A 13,535-nucleotide genomic window follows, 5' to 3' on the forward strand; every position below is an offset into this window, starting at 1 on the left:
TTAAAATTCACGTGTCTAGTGGTACCAGTTGATGAAAGGGTTAACACGCATCGTTTCGTAGCAAAGATTACGGCCGAAATAATTCCACTACGATTGGAGAACCTGGACGAGGGAACCTGCTGTGCCTATGGGGACATATAAGAGTAGAAAGCACCTATTCCGAACGTTCACTTTGTGATATAATCAAGGAGAAATTGAATGTATCGCATGAAAATTACTTTACACCAAGTAGTCCTGGACATTGTCTGCTCGTGTTGGCGTTAAAACACTCGGTGTGTTTTAAACCCAACGACAACGAGACCGTTAATCTCGTTTCGATTCATCATTTTTAATCCCACGAAACGATCCAAAGTGAATCGCAATCGCATCATATCCAGGACCAGTTTTTTATAGCGCTTAAACGACATCGTGAACATAATAATAATAATAATAATAATAATAATAATAATAATAATAGTAAGAATAATAATAATAATAATAATAATAATAATAGTAATAATAATAATAATATTAATAATAATAAAGTTATTCTTGCGATTTCCGCCAGTAGTATCAACGGCAACAAATTTGAGAATCGTTGGAGAAGTCTATAACTTGGTTAATTGAATTGTTCCTTGATTATGAAATAAGCTTGGAGTTACAGTCCCTCGGATATAGTTAATTTTTCATCATTGTGGAAGGTATGATAATACTTGATCGCGTGTAAAAAGTACAGAATCTATATAATAGGAAAGTAATACGCGATGTATAAAGGATAAATTACACTATTCGTCAATGAGATATACACATTTGTGATTGGGAACAGTACAATCAACTCTGCTGATGATACTACTGCGAGTACAAAGCGAATCGCCTAAATTATTACGGAGACGATCCGTATAAACGAGACACTGTTTTGCCCTCGGTTCGTAAAAGAATTTGCTGCCAAACCCAAAATTTCAAAACTCTTTCTATCGTACCTCTGTCCACTGCATCGAGAATTTCGACGAAGAGAACTAAGAAAGTGAATACTTTGAACTTGATTGTAAAGACTGTTGTTCGAATTTGGAGGCTCACCGCGTGTAATCTTCCGGAAGGAGGAAATTCTTTTTTCGAGCAATGGGATACACGGTTGATTAAGTGATAATAGTAAAGGACTAGCTGATGATATCGGTATTAAATTCGAAGCTAGGGGCTTCCATCGAGTTCTACGTGCATACATTCCACTCGCTGTTTCTCGAGAGAAATCACAAGGCGCAAGATAGGTAAAGACCTATTTTATTTATCGACGAAAGAGCCGTAGTCTAGCATAGTTAGGGGAATGAAATGACGACGACCAAGATGCGGTTAGTTTCTCCATCCACCTTTGGATCCTTGATTCTATTTTCTCTGCACTTTCGTTATCATTTTCTACGTTGGCGATACTTGTATATACATTAAACGTTTGCAAAGTCGAGGAGATTGTTTTTTCGTTTCTTCCAACGCACATAGCGAAACGATGCGAATTGCGAATGGTGTTTCGATGTAAAGAAAAAAAAAAAAAAAGAAAAAAAAAAAAGAGCGAAAGCTTATCATTTATAGAAACATGCAACAACACCAGAGTTCGAGTTTGATCATCGTTAAAACAAAGTACGTGTTATGATGTAATTAATTGTATAACTGTTGAGAAAAAGAAGAAAAGAAAAGAAAAGAGAAAAGAAAAGAAAAAAAAGAAAAACCACGTGCATGTGCCGATGTTATAGTCAACGATGTATTTATGCAGCCTTGTACGCGATATTAATTATTATGACGGTTTATAATAATTAATATCAAGGAACACCGGGTGTTCCGTATCAGGTTCAAGAGCTCCAGAATTGAATTGAATCGAATCGAATCTTAATTACGCTTGCGTAACGGGACGATATATTTTGTAGATAAATATCACGATATTAATATTTATATTTATTCGTAGAATTTCTTATTGTATTTATGCTCGATGGTAAATTATTGTATACTTGAGTTGATAACTTGAGTTGCGAAAATAGCAGAAAATTCGTTAAACTCGTGGACCAGTATTATCGTCGTTTATCGTTCGATAAACGACGAGTCAATACTATTCGGATGTGATCTATTCACTCGTCGCATACCTAAGTAATTTATTCGGATAAATTAGTTTAGGTTTTTAATTTATCGTTAGGTCGCTCGGCCACACGCGCGGTTACAACAATTGTAACATTTGCTTTATGAATGTCTCTTCAAGTTAACGATAATCGCGACCAATGATCAGATGAATTGTAAATGTGCTCGGTATCATCTGTATATATTTGTGTGGGTTGTACCTAAATATTAATTGAAAGAATCGAAAATAAACGAATGCCTTCACTTCTGTGCTAAAGTAATAATAGGATCTTTATTTGTTCGCAGGTATATTCGATATTTGGAAATGTTTAGAAAAAGATGTACAAAATTTAAATACATGATTTAACTTTAAACGATAAACATAAAATTATACATACACGCGCTATACAATGGAAGATATAAATTATCCGGTTAATTATTAACAAAGTTGAGAGCTTTTGTCTGAGTATTTGTGATGTAGGTATAAAAAGCAGCGAATAGTTCGTACTCTAACTCATCGATACATTCGTACAAAAAGTTGACGATATTTGTCAACGTATCGTACATTTTCGTTTTATTAGCAGAGTTTGCATCGTACTCTTTCAAGTTTGCTTTGCAATACGTCCACAAGAAATAAATAGCTTCGAACAAAAACTGGCGAGGATCATTACAATGTTTCACTACGATCAGGGTAATCTTAAAAATTTTCGTTAATACGTCTGCTGCGTTGTTTGTATATCTTATTTCTTGGAATATATTATTCAAATAACGAACGTCGGGTAAGTTTACGTACGGAAATCCTTCTTTCGCGTAGTAATCTTTTAATAATCCTTTGAGTAAAACTTTCAACGGAACGATAACATCGTTTACTACGAGAGATGAATTTGGCTGCATTAATTTGTATCCAACCAAACCCACTGTTAACAGGTGTCCCGTAAACGTGATAGGATCCAAAAATATTCGGTTATTTATAACGATATTACCATCGGAGTATTTCATAGAAAATTGTTCGGTCCATCTAGTCGTACCGAAACCGTTCAAGAAATCTTCCTTGTTTACAACATTCACTATCTTATATACAATACCACCAGATTCATTTTGTACACTGTCACCGTTATATATTCTATTAAATTCCTTACTCAGACGATTGAAACGTAAAGTATTCTGAAATCTTTCGAATATACTACCTCTGGACGTGTTCAAAAGCTCGCCAGCTAATTTTACACTTATTACCGCGTTACCGAAGAATAAAACGTGAGAAGTGAAAATGACCAGATCGAAGATGCCAACTTCTTTTTCCGCTTGATACTTGTCGAACAAACGGTAACCCTGATAGGCTATACCAATACCGTTCACCGTCAGGTTACTTACTACCATGGAATTATAAGCTATTTTCGCCCCGGTACCTACGGAGCTACCTTCCTTGACCGCTTTGGACAAAAGTACGGTACCTCCGTTCGCTCCCAGCGCCAAAACTGTACTACCTATTCCAAGCCAGGCAGGGAGGGCGTCTTTATTTATAGGAGCAATCGATTGTTCGTGCGTGGCGAGATCTACCAATTTCTGCGTGCTTCTACCAATGATCCACGATCCGCTTACACCGCCGTACACGAGACCTATAATAAATAATAATAAATAAGCTTTTTACCGTACTATACATGTAATCGATGTACCCAAACCACATTTATGTATCGCTATTTATACCTGCTGTAAGAGCAAGCGGTCCTACGGGTGTGAAAAAGCTAGCGACGCTTAAACCAATCGTACCACAAATAGATACCGCACTCGCAGCGATATCGACTCCTCTGAGAACTTTGCTTTTAGTAGCGCAAGTAGGCGAATCCTCTACTTCTATCCATACCGTTGAACAACATTTGGTGATTTTATAGGTTGGATCGCACTGATATAAACCAGATTTTGGTAAGATCATGGTACACTCGGGCAACGTATTATTCTTTACGTAATCTTCCCAACTTTTATATATTCTACCCTCATTGTCGATGTACCATACGCCACGTTTTTTCTTCAATTTAAATATCGGTAATGTACATATATCGTTAACTTGATTGGAATCGCTGTTGTTCAATTTCTTTGGAACTCGATGAAGGAATATTACATTGAATATAATAGCGATATAGATGGAATCGTTTTGATCCTCTCTTCCGTATTTGATTATTTTTTGATATATCTTATCTATAATTTTGCACATCTTCTTGTCGTATATTACTTTATCGAATATTTCTTGCGGATTAATGTCTAACGTAGGAAGATCTTTGTCAGTTTTCGGAGGACCAAACAGGGCATATCCAATCCTGTGTCTGATAAGTTCATAATCCTTGGAACGATATTCAAACCAATCTGGCAAAAGTTCGTAATACTGTTGCTGGTATCCCCTTGCAAGTTTTATGACTTTCTCCTAATACGAATAAAAGATACATTATACTTGTATACAATAAGGTATGTAAAACTAACAGACGTACCTTTTCTTCCTTGAAATGAGCCATATTCGTTTCTAAAACCACAAGAGCGTATTCCAAACAAAGTTATGGAAACAAAGTTACCGCAATTATGTTAAATTAATAATCACTGCGTAAAGGAAACTATTTATATTACAAAATAATAGAGAAATCTAATATTTTTCAAACAGGTAACGGTTCTAATGTCGTAACGTTAGCCACGTATCGCTTTTGCTCGCACGCTGCAACGTTCATTGTTTTCATTTCGCATACTGGACGCGGTTAGATTGTGTGGTCGCGTTTCAAATATCGTAACATCGCACGGACAACCGTCAATGTCATATATAAAACGTTGTGACACTATACGTTAACCATAGTTGACGAAAGGTATAAAATAATTACTTTTCTATAAACATTTAATATAAAGCAATGTCCTCTCTAATATGAAAATAATGTATTGCTAATAAATTGATTACTCATCGATAACGCCGCTCTTTTCGCATTGACTTAAGTATCAGTTTTTTTATTATTACTAATAAAAACAGATCTAAATGTTTTCCAATTATTGACTTTTGTCGTATTTAAATTTGAAAAAAATTACCGAAAAACTGGTGGCGCCATCTCTGTGAAAAGTGCTCAAACTGGTCGCTCAGCGTTATCGACAGCGAAGTGAACTACTCAAAAACTGGCGTCATCCGATGGAGAAGAGCTGAAACTAGTCGGGCATTAGTTTCAGTACTTTCCGCAGGGATGGCGCCATCAATCTGTCGATGTTGCGTTTGCGCGATGCTAATTAAAGTGGGTGATTAATATGATAATTGGCAAGAAAATTGTGGATTTATTTATTTTATGTGCAAATTGGACAAGTTATTCTAATAACTCTCTTTCGCGATAATAGCGTACGAATGTAAAAAGTAAATTCGTTTAATTCGAATTGTCGCAGGCTCGACGCGCGGTGAAATCCCTTGTTCGATTCCCGGGTTCTTCGCGAGGGTGGAGCGAAAACGATCGTCGAGAGGGGAATCGAGAGAAGATACGTCCCGAGGTATGATACTTTTCCGATTCGTTTTACGACGGTCGTTTCCTCGAATTAGGACGGAATAAGAAAGTATCGGTGATTTCGAGCAATCTCCGTTCGAAATGAAACCGAGAAATTGGAGAGTCGGGAACGGTACGTGACACGGTGATGTTTGGGAGGAATAAATGGGCAAGGACGGTGCGCGTAGCGACATATGGGGTTTAGGGGCTTTCTCTGGGTGTCCAGCGGTCTCTTTGCGGGGGTGGTAAATGGGATGTCATCGTGTTAAATGGTCCTGATGCCCGCGAACCCATTCAAGACGCGCCCTCGCCAAGACTCGAAACCAATTCTTGCGGCTAATTTCCGCCGTTTATACGTTTAATTGCCTTGCCGAGCCACCTGGACCGTCACGAGCGAACCGATAGAAATTTCACCTTCTCCCTATCGATTTCAATTGGTCGTCGTGGACACGGCCAGATTGTTTGTCGTACGCGTAATCCGTACCGCCAAAAGAAACTATATATAAACGAACAAAATTATTTGTCAGAAATTGTGTACAAGAATGTCTATCGGCAGAACTTTCTACTCTCGATGGAAGCATGATCGGCAATAATGCAGAGTAGGATCGCGCAGAGAAACGGTGACCGTGACGAATGCCGATTCCTCAGGAGCCTCTTCGGCTTCGCCAGAGCCACCCGCAATCTTTGTCGGCAAACAGGGGCTCGTAAATTACGGTAGGAACGTCTCAATGTTGGCAGGACCCTCGCTCGGCATTGTCTACGAGGTAGCAACGCGTTAGACACGCACCCCGATGCGGACAATTTGGTAGGAAAGATTTTCTTGGTCCCCGTTTCCACCGTCTGAGCCAGACGGTGCGCGTTGCGCGCGATAACGTTCGCGTATCGCGTCTATAGATACATCTGTATAGATACGTCTATATATACACGTATACGTATCTTGAACGTAGAGGCACGTAAGTAAAGGCTGTGCCGTGCGGGGCCGCAGGTGGCGGCGTTCAAAGCCAATTATGCGAACGCGGCCCCGACGTCGGCGTTGTTCTCGCAAATCCCTATCCTCGGGTTTAAACGCGCGGCTGCCGCCGGGGGAGAGAGAAGTTTAACTTGTCTACGCTATAACGGATTAACGGGCGCGATTTATTCGCGAGTAATTGCTTCCGCCCTTTAATTAACTTGCATTTATTTCAGGTAATGGTGACCGCTTGCCAGCCGTACACGGACGTTCCCCGGCGAAAGAAACGCTATTTTCCTTTCAACTATCATCGAAGCGGAATTCGAATCCTGACTGGAGAGACTGACGGTCGCCATTTCAACAACGATAAAACATCTCTGGGGTTCGCTCTTATCTTTCCTATTATCGATAGTTGGCGCAGGGCCAATATGGCCGCAAGACGGTTGCCATGCTCGCTTCGGGAACATCATCCGTCCCATTATCGTGCTTTTCCTCTAAATAAGAGCAACCTGCTCTCCTCCTCAATCGTGTTGCTCCGCTTCCGCGAGAGTTTTTCCGACGAGAGTCCATCAGTCATGAACCGGGATAAATCTCGTTTCTACGAGGATTCGGCCATCGCTGTAGCGGATCGATCGAGGGTGCTGTTTCAGAAAATGGAAAGGCCGGAGGGCGATGATATCGCTGACGAGAGCCGCCGTATTGGCTGCCACCCAATCCAATTGGGTTGGCATACCGCTCCCTCTGAACGAGTGATAACAGTCTACGCCGCCATCTTGGCTATTACGCGACCCTTCGTTTCACCCACCCTCCTGCGAGATAAGAAACCTTTGCTGGCGTCTACTTTTTCCTTAAACGATACGCAAAGACTCTTTCTTAGTAATTTCTTATTAATTTGTTATTCATTCATTCGTTCGATTTTAGGTAGTTGCCAGTCCAGTGGAGAGGATAAACGAAGACAAATTGGCTTTCTACTTGTTCTCTGGTCGTCGCGACGCATCGTCGTTCGTGCACCACGCGTCCAGCTCGGTACACCACTCTGCGCAATGGTTCAGGTGTCCTTGACACAATATTTTCATCTCCTCACAGGATAACGAGTATCCTCGCCCAGGAGGTGGGCCGTGGCTAATCCTGAAACGAGAGAATCTTAACGGCGTGACGCTAGTCCCGGTGAAAGGTCTCCTGGGAATAGTCTACCAGCAGCTCCTTTTCACGTCTCCCGGGGAGATTGTTGTGACTTTTCCATTTCACTGTTTTGTCAACGAATATCCTCCCACTGTTGGCCAATCCACGAGGCGAACCACTTTTCGACTTTGATCGAACACTTTCCATTCCATCGGCTTCTACTTAATACATTTTTCGCAGCGCGACGAGACGAGTAAGTAGCATGAGGCGAGCAGTGCTCGTCCTTGGAACGATCTGTTACCTCGCGAAGGAAGAGCGAACTGGAGGAACTGGGTTGGTGGGTCGAGATAGCCCAGAGACGGCATAAATCTTCTTTTCGTCTGCAGATCCAGGGGACTCGGTCAATATTTCCAAAATATTTAACGGGCTCCCCGTGGCGCAGGCACGCGCCACTTTCGATCCAGCATCCACCCTTCTTTCTCTTTTGCCGGCTGGGAACAGGAATCTCAACTTTGAACGCGGCCTACGCGACGACCTTGACCGAAACCAGGAAGAAGAAAGTTTTATTGGGGCATAAATACGTCGTTGCCCAGTCCAAGGAACATTTACGACCCTTTCACGTTGCCCTTTTGTCGCGCGTTGCTCGCTACTTACCGGGCTTCCGAATTTTTATTGGACGATCTGGAAGAGGATCCGGAAGAGGAGCCGTCTGTCTGTCGATTAATTAAGCATCCGCCACCGATACGTCGAATTTCGAATCGAACTCGAATCGAACTCGAATCGAACTGGAATCTCGAATAGAGCCAGTGATGCGAAAAGGTAGGGAGTCTGAAAAATTGCAATTTCGGAGATTGATTCGTAGAGGCGAGAAATAACTTTTGCCGAACGGGTGTGACTGACTGTAAAGCATGCCTTCGAGAACGTCTGCTCGTAAATCTTGGAGTTGCACTTTCGATTTTAGTGCCGGCTCGTTCGCTCGCTGTATCCGTCGCTTTCGTGCCTCGATTTTTGACCAGTAACCAACGTTTTTTCGAATCGCGACTACAATGTGTTACTCGTGTAATGTGTATTCGTGTTTTACAATGGTAAATTTCGAATCGTTTTGCGTAAACTCGGAGCAATTTCGTCAAGGTCAAGTCTCGCCTCATCGAAAGAGTAGGACGCAAAGTAAGCGAGAGGCGAGGGTTGGTTTGCGTGAGAGCTACCGTGCGTCCAACTTTTCGATGATTTACGGAAGCTAGGCACAAAGCACAGGGTAGCCTCATAAAATAATAAACCTTCTATTAGGGCTGGCTCGTTTCCTCTGTCGAAACACCGTGGCGAGCGGTCCACTGTTACGGTTATATGCACCGTGCGCTCACTCGGATGCGAGCAATAAGCCAGCTTCACGGTTTCCTGTTATTTATAACGGCCGAAACTAATTCTTCGATCTGGTAAAACCTCGCGGTGATCTTCCTGTCGTGTACGTGTGTATATATTAGATTAGATTAGATTAGATTAGATTAGATTAGATTGGTAAACCCTCTCGCACGGGCTCTCTCGACCAAGAATTCATCGGGGACCGCAATTAGCGTCCGTAGCGAGAGATGTAAGGGCGCGAACGTACGTCGTTTCAGCGACGTATAAAAAGGTAAACTTCCATAAAGCCGCAGATCTCGTCAGGACGTAGGTCGATCGTAAAACAAGGCGAAGGGCTTCCGCGCGTTATCCCGTGGAAGCTAATAAAGGTTAGAGGAAGGAGAGAGGGCTATAGGTGAGTTAATTCCATCAAGGGAGACCTGATTCATTATCCAATATCGGACCTCGTAAATCCTGGCTAGGCCAAATAAATTATCGCCCTGAAACCGTCACGCTGACCACCTCCCTCGCTTTCCACGATTTCTCTTGTCTTTCTCTCGATCTTTGCTATTATTTCTACGAATCTTTTTAATAATCGCCAAGCACCCCGTTGGTTTCTCCAATTTTTCGGAGATACTGCGTCCCTGGCATATTCCAGACCATACGACAATGGAGCTCCCAGGGTAGGTTTTGGTAGAAATTACTGCGTTTTGCAGTCAACTAAGAAAGGCCCGCACCGGATGGCCGTAGAGTGACGAAAAGACGGCGGAGCAGTAAATCTTTGGATGGTTTTATTTTGGTTTATTATCTACCGTACCTCCTCCGTTCTCTCTTTCCTGGCGATTTCCCCGGGACTAGTGACACCGTAATGTTCCCGGTGCCTCGTAAGAGGTAAACGAAAACAAGGAGGACAGATCACAGTCGCTTTTCCCCGTTTATACGTGTTCACAACCCGCCTCTGGAAACTCGTTTTCCAAGTTTCGGTACAACTTCATCGCTTTACGACCTTCTTCTCTGTGCTCGACGAACGCTTCCTCTTTGGGGGATGATTTTCTTTTTTTTTTCGAAACGGAACATTTTAGTCGAATTAATTCCCACAGTCGGCCGCTCTGTCGGCGTCGATGATCGATCGACAAAGGGACAGCGGTTCATCGAAAAGATTCGTCGCGGTTCGCATCGAGATCAGCTCGAAACTAATATGGCGAATGTTATTTATTGGCACCCGCCACGCATCAGGATTCGGCATGCGTGCCGTTTACGAGGGAAATATTATGCCACCAGAGATCGAACCATCGATTCGAATCGAGAATCTCTCGCGTGAAATTCATCCTATCAGGCTATCGTTATTTATCGCTTTCCACGGATTCGACACAGATTCTCCGATTCCCTCGTTCGATAGATAGCAAGGGAACATCTGTTTTGTATTTTGAAATTTCAGCAGGACGTCGCGTCGCGTGGGTCTTGGCCAGAGTCCACCCTTTCCATGATTACTCGTTGCAATATTTACTCGAGGCGAGTATCGCAAAAAGGGAAACGAACTTTTTTACTAGGAAAAAACAGACTCGTAAAATCGAACGAATATCTTCCTCTGCTCCTCGAAATACTCGCGACCCGCAGCGGTACTCTTCCCCCGTTTTTTTTTTTAGGTCAAAAAACTGTGCATAGCGGCAGCTCTGTTCGAAAAAAAAAACGGTACAAAAACTGGGGCAAAAACTGGACCCCTCTGCAAAAGTATGACCACGTGGAAAAAAAATTCACGGTAGAAAGGGTTAACTTCTTCGAACGAACGCTAACTGGATGCTTCATGGGTCTCGTAAACGCGCCACGTTTTTTTCTCCTTTTCCTTTCCTCCTCCGTTGAGGAAAAACCGACGGTGCACCCAAATCGTTCGGTTTGTACCATTTATGACTAGAACCGGCAGTATAACGCGGACCATGGCTCCTGTTGCCTAACAGACTTTTGCGGGGATCTTCTCGCACCCCCAATTTCGGTAGTTTTATTTCGCGATAGCGCGGAATCTAACGCGCTCGCTGTTTAGATAATTTAACAACGTTTCTTCGGATGCGAAGCGGATGTTTGTAAGAAAAGGTGCGCGTCTCGTCATGGTTCGATCACAGTCGGAGGGCCAAACATCCCCCTTTTTGTGAGAGACGCCGCAGGACATCCCGTGGGGTGCTACGCCTCCACGCTTTCACGGCTAACAGGGTGCTCTTTTCAGCAGTTTTGACTTTTCAATTAGCCACAGGTTCGCCTTCACCCAAATATTGTGCCTAATGTCCCTTCGTCGCGTACCACCCTCTGAATTTCCAAAAGGAATTTCCTACCCGAATCGAACGAGTTTTTACGCCTCGAATGGGTGATACCCTTTTACGTGAATCTGTAAACTTGGCGAATTCCTCTTTCGGATTCCGCTGTGTAGAAACGATATTAGAGTTTACGCTAAATTAAACGCAAGTAAATGTTTTTAACAAAAGTATCTCGCATCTCTTTCGACGACACCCTCTGTTTGGCAAACAAACCAGACTGCGACGACGTTTCAGCGAACAAACTGTTTCCGAGGATTTTTTCCCCTGGCTGGGCGCGTGAAATTCGAAATTCGATTCGCAACGGATACGTTCCTTTACGTAGCTCGTGCGGACATGTAACTTTGCAGTTCGCAGCTACGGGAGGTCTATGGAGACGTGACCAAAAGCTGTCAACATTTCTTTACGCCTGCGAGATAAACTCGATCACGGTTTAAATCCGCTTTTGGCCTTCCTTTCCTTCCGGCGGGGCAAAAAAAGGATCCGACCCGTGAAAAACGCTTCTTGCGGTCGTAACAAGGCCCATCGAAGCCACTTGCGATTACGAAAAATCCTCTCGATCGCGAAAGCAAATTCTACCGTACTCGACGACTCGTCGCGATCCACCCTCCGAACGATACGGAGAAAAGATTGTTGGAAAACAGTCGTCTAAACGATATCTAATGGCTCGTCAGATAAGATAATGCAATTACACGGTCGACGGTGATTCCTCCATCGAGAGATGGCCACCATCTAAATCAAGAGGGTGACGCGACCCAGTGAATCGAGGGTTCTCCAAGGGTGGGACTCGTGTATCGAGGGGATGATTTTTCTATCGGAGGTATAAATTGGATATTAATATTTGATAAAGTTGCCTGCCGCGTTAAAACTTGAGCGGGGGAGGAGAACGGTTACCTCCGTGACTACTTGACCGTTTAAAAAGGCTAAACGCTTTACGACGATAGGTTTCCGGTCAGATAATATAACGCTTAAACATTTTATAATTCTCTGACGAGCCCTCGTACCTCGACTCGGCTGATAATCTTTTCCCGAAAATTTTTTCGATGATTTTTTTACGGGCCACCAACAAAACGGCTCGTTTTATATTTATGGCGGTAGATCAGCGTAGCGATTTTTTTCTTCCTTCCACCCTCCGTGGTGCCGGGGAAACTTTAGATTTTATGTCTTTACGAGTGTACAGGTAACTGCTATATTCCGCGCTCGTTGCAGCTGCATAACAGAATCTTCCATCGAGTCGCAATGAATTTCTATCGATTGTCCGTCTACTCGAGGACGTGTTTGCGCACCCCACCGCAGTGTCGAATAACACAGTGGCGCGTGTGGGTGGCGATAGAACTCGGAGTTAAACCTCAATGGGTTGTTAAGCCGACAGCGTTTATACGGAATTATCTCGTTTCGTTGTCAGAATCGTTCCAAGAGTTAATTGCCTGCGGCATCCCCTCGAGTAGGGGTGCGCTCGACACCCTGAGATCGGCACGATTCCTAGTTTCGGCTATTTATATCTATCGCGCGTGTGTTTAGCCTCGCGAATGGCTTGTAAGAGCCACCCTCGCTACCAGTCATTGGTCATTTTCTTACGAGAATTAGCTCCACCCTATCCGTTAATCGTGCAGGGGTCTTTCAAATTCGATATCACGACCGAGAGTTAGTTACCCTTTATTGCTAGTGGCATAATATAGAATTTCGTTACGGATAGTACTACTGATCGTAAGCTGCGACGTAAACTTTTATTTACAAAATCTGTAGAAATTATAGTATAGTATGATAGTCGACGATTGGAAGGGGAGAATAAAATTCTGATCGATCGTTTGATTTGTATCGTAAGCGGGCTGAATGTGTGGAAGATTCATCTATGATTTCATACCACGATTCGACGCCAGATTTATTGTATATATATATATATATAATATTTATTCTGTTCCTATCTTTCTTTCTCTCGTTCATCCGCGTCTCTATACGTTAACACGTACGTACTTAAGCATATTGTATATCGACAGCGCGCCGTCGTACGCTAATAAAACTGATATCCGTTGGTTTTCTCGCGTTTCCTACTAAACTCGTAGATAATGATCATAATAAATTACTTAAAACTCGATACTGTACACGCGCTACACGCTAAGTCCCTAATCACACTCAAGCACATTTTATCTCTTTTACATTACAGACTCCACTATACAAAGGTCGCACAGCGATTCATTAACGTAATTAACAGGTACAAGTTCTTTACAATCAGTCGACGTATTATTTACACGG

General features: G+C 42.8%; 3 protein-coding genes across 3 annotated transcripts in view; 1 reads left to right on the forward strand and 2 right to left on the reverse strand.

The window, feature by feature from the left end:
- LOC143431888 (zinc transporter foi-like) overlaps positions 1 to 13,535 on the reverse strand; it is a 93,967-nt gene that overhangs the window by 32,833 nt on the left and 47,599 nt on the right. The window lies entirely within an intron of this gene.
- The window catches only part of LOC143431891 (uncharacterized), a gene marked incomplete at its 5' end in the record, with an annotated part of 76,322 nt that overhangs the window by 557 nt on the left and 62,230 nt on the right, over positions 1 to 13,535 (forward strand). The gene's annotated exons all lie outside the window — the stretch shown is intronic.
- Positions 2,509 to 4,588, reverse strand: LOC143431751 (uncharacterized). The gene is made up of 3 exons (XM_076908694.1): positions 4,557 to 4,588; positions 3,781 to 4,492; positions 2,509 to 3,692 (listed from the first exon to the last, which is right to left on the reverse strand). Exons 1-3 carry the CDS (start codon positions 4,578 to 4,580, stop codon positions 2,509 to 2,511), a joined length of 1,920 nt encoding a protein of 639 aa, XP_076764809.1. The 5' UTR covers positions 4,581 to 4,588.

This window comes from Xylocopa sonorina, unplaced genomic scaffold (assembly GCF_050948175.1).
Source record: "Xylocopa sonorina isolate GNS202 unplaced genomic scaffold, iyXylSono1_principal scaffold0014, whole genome shotgun sequence".
Lineage (NCBI taxonomy): Eukaryota > Metazoa > Arthropoda > Insecta > Hymenoptera > Apidae > Xylocopa > Xylocopa sonorina.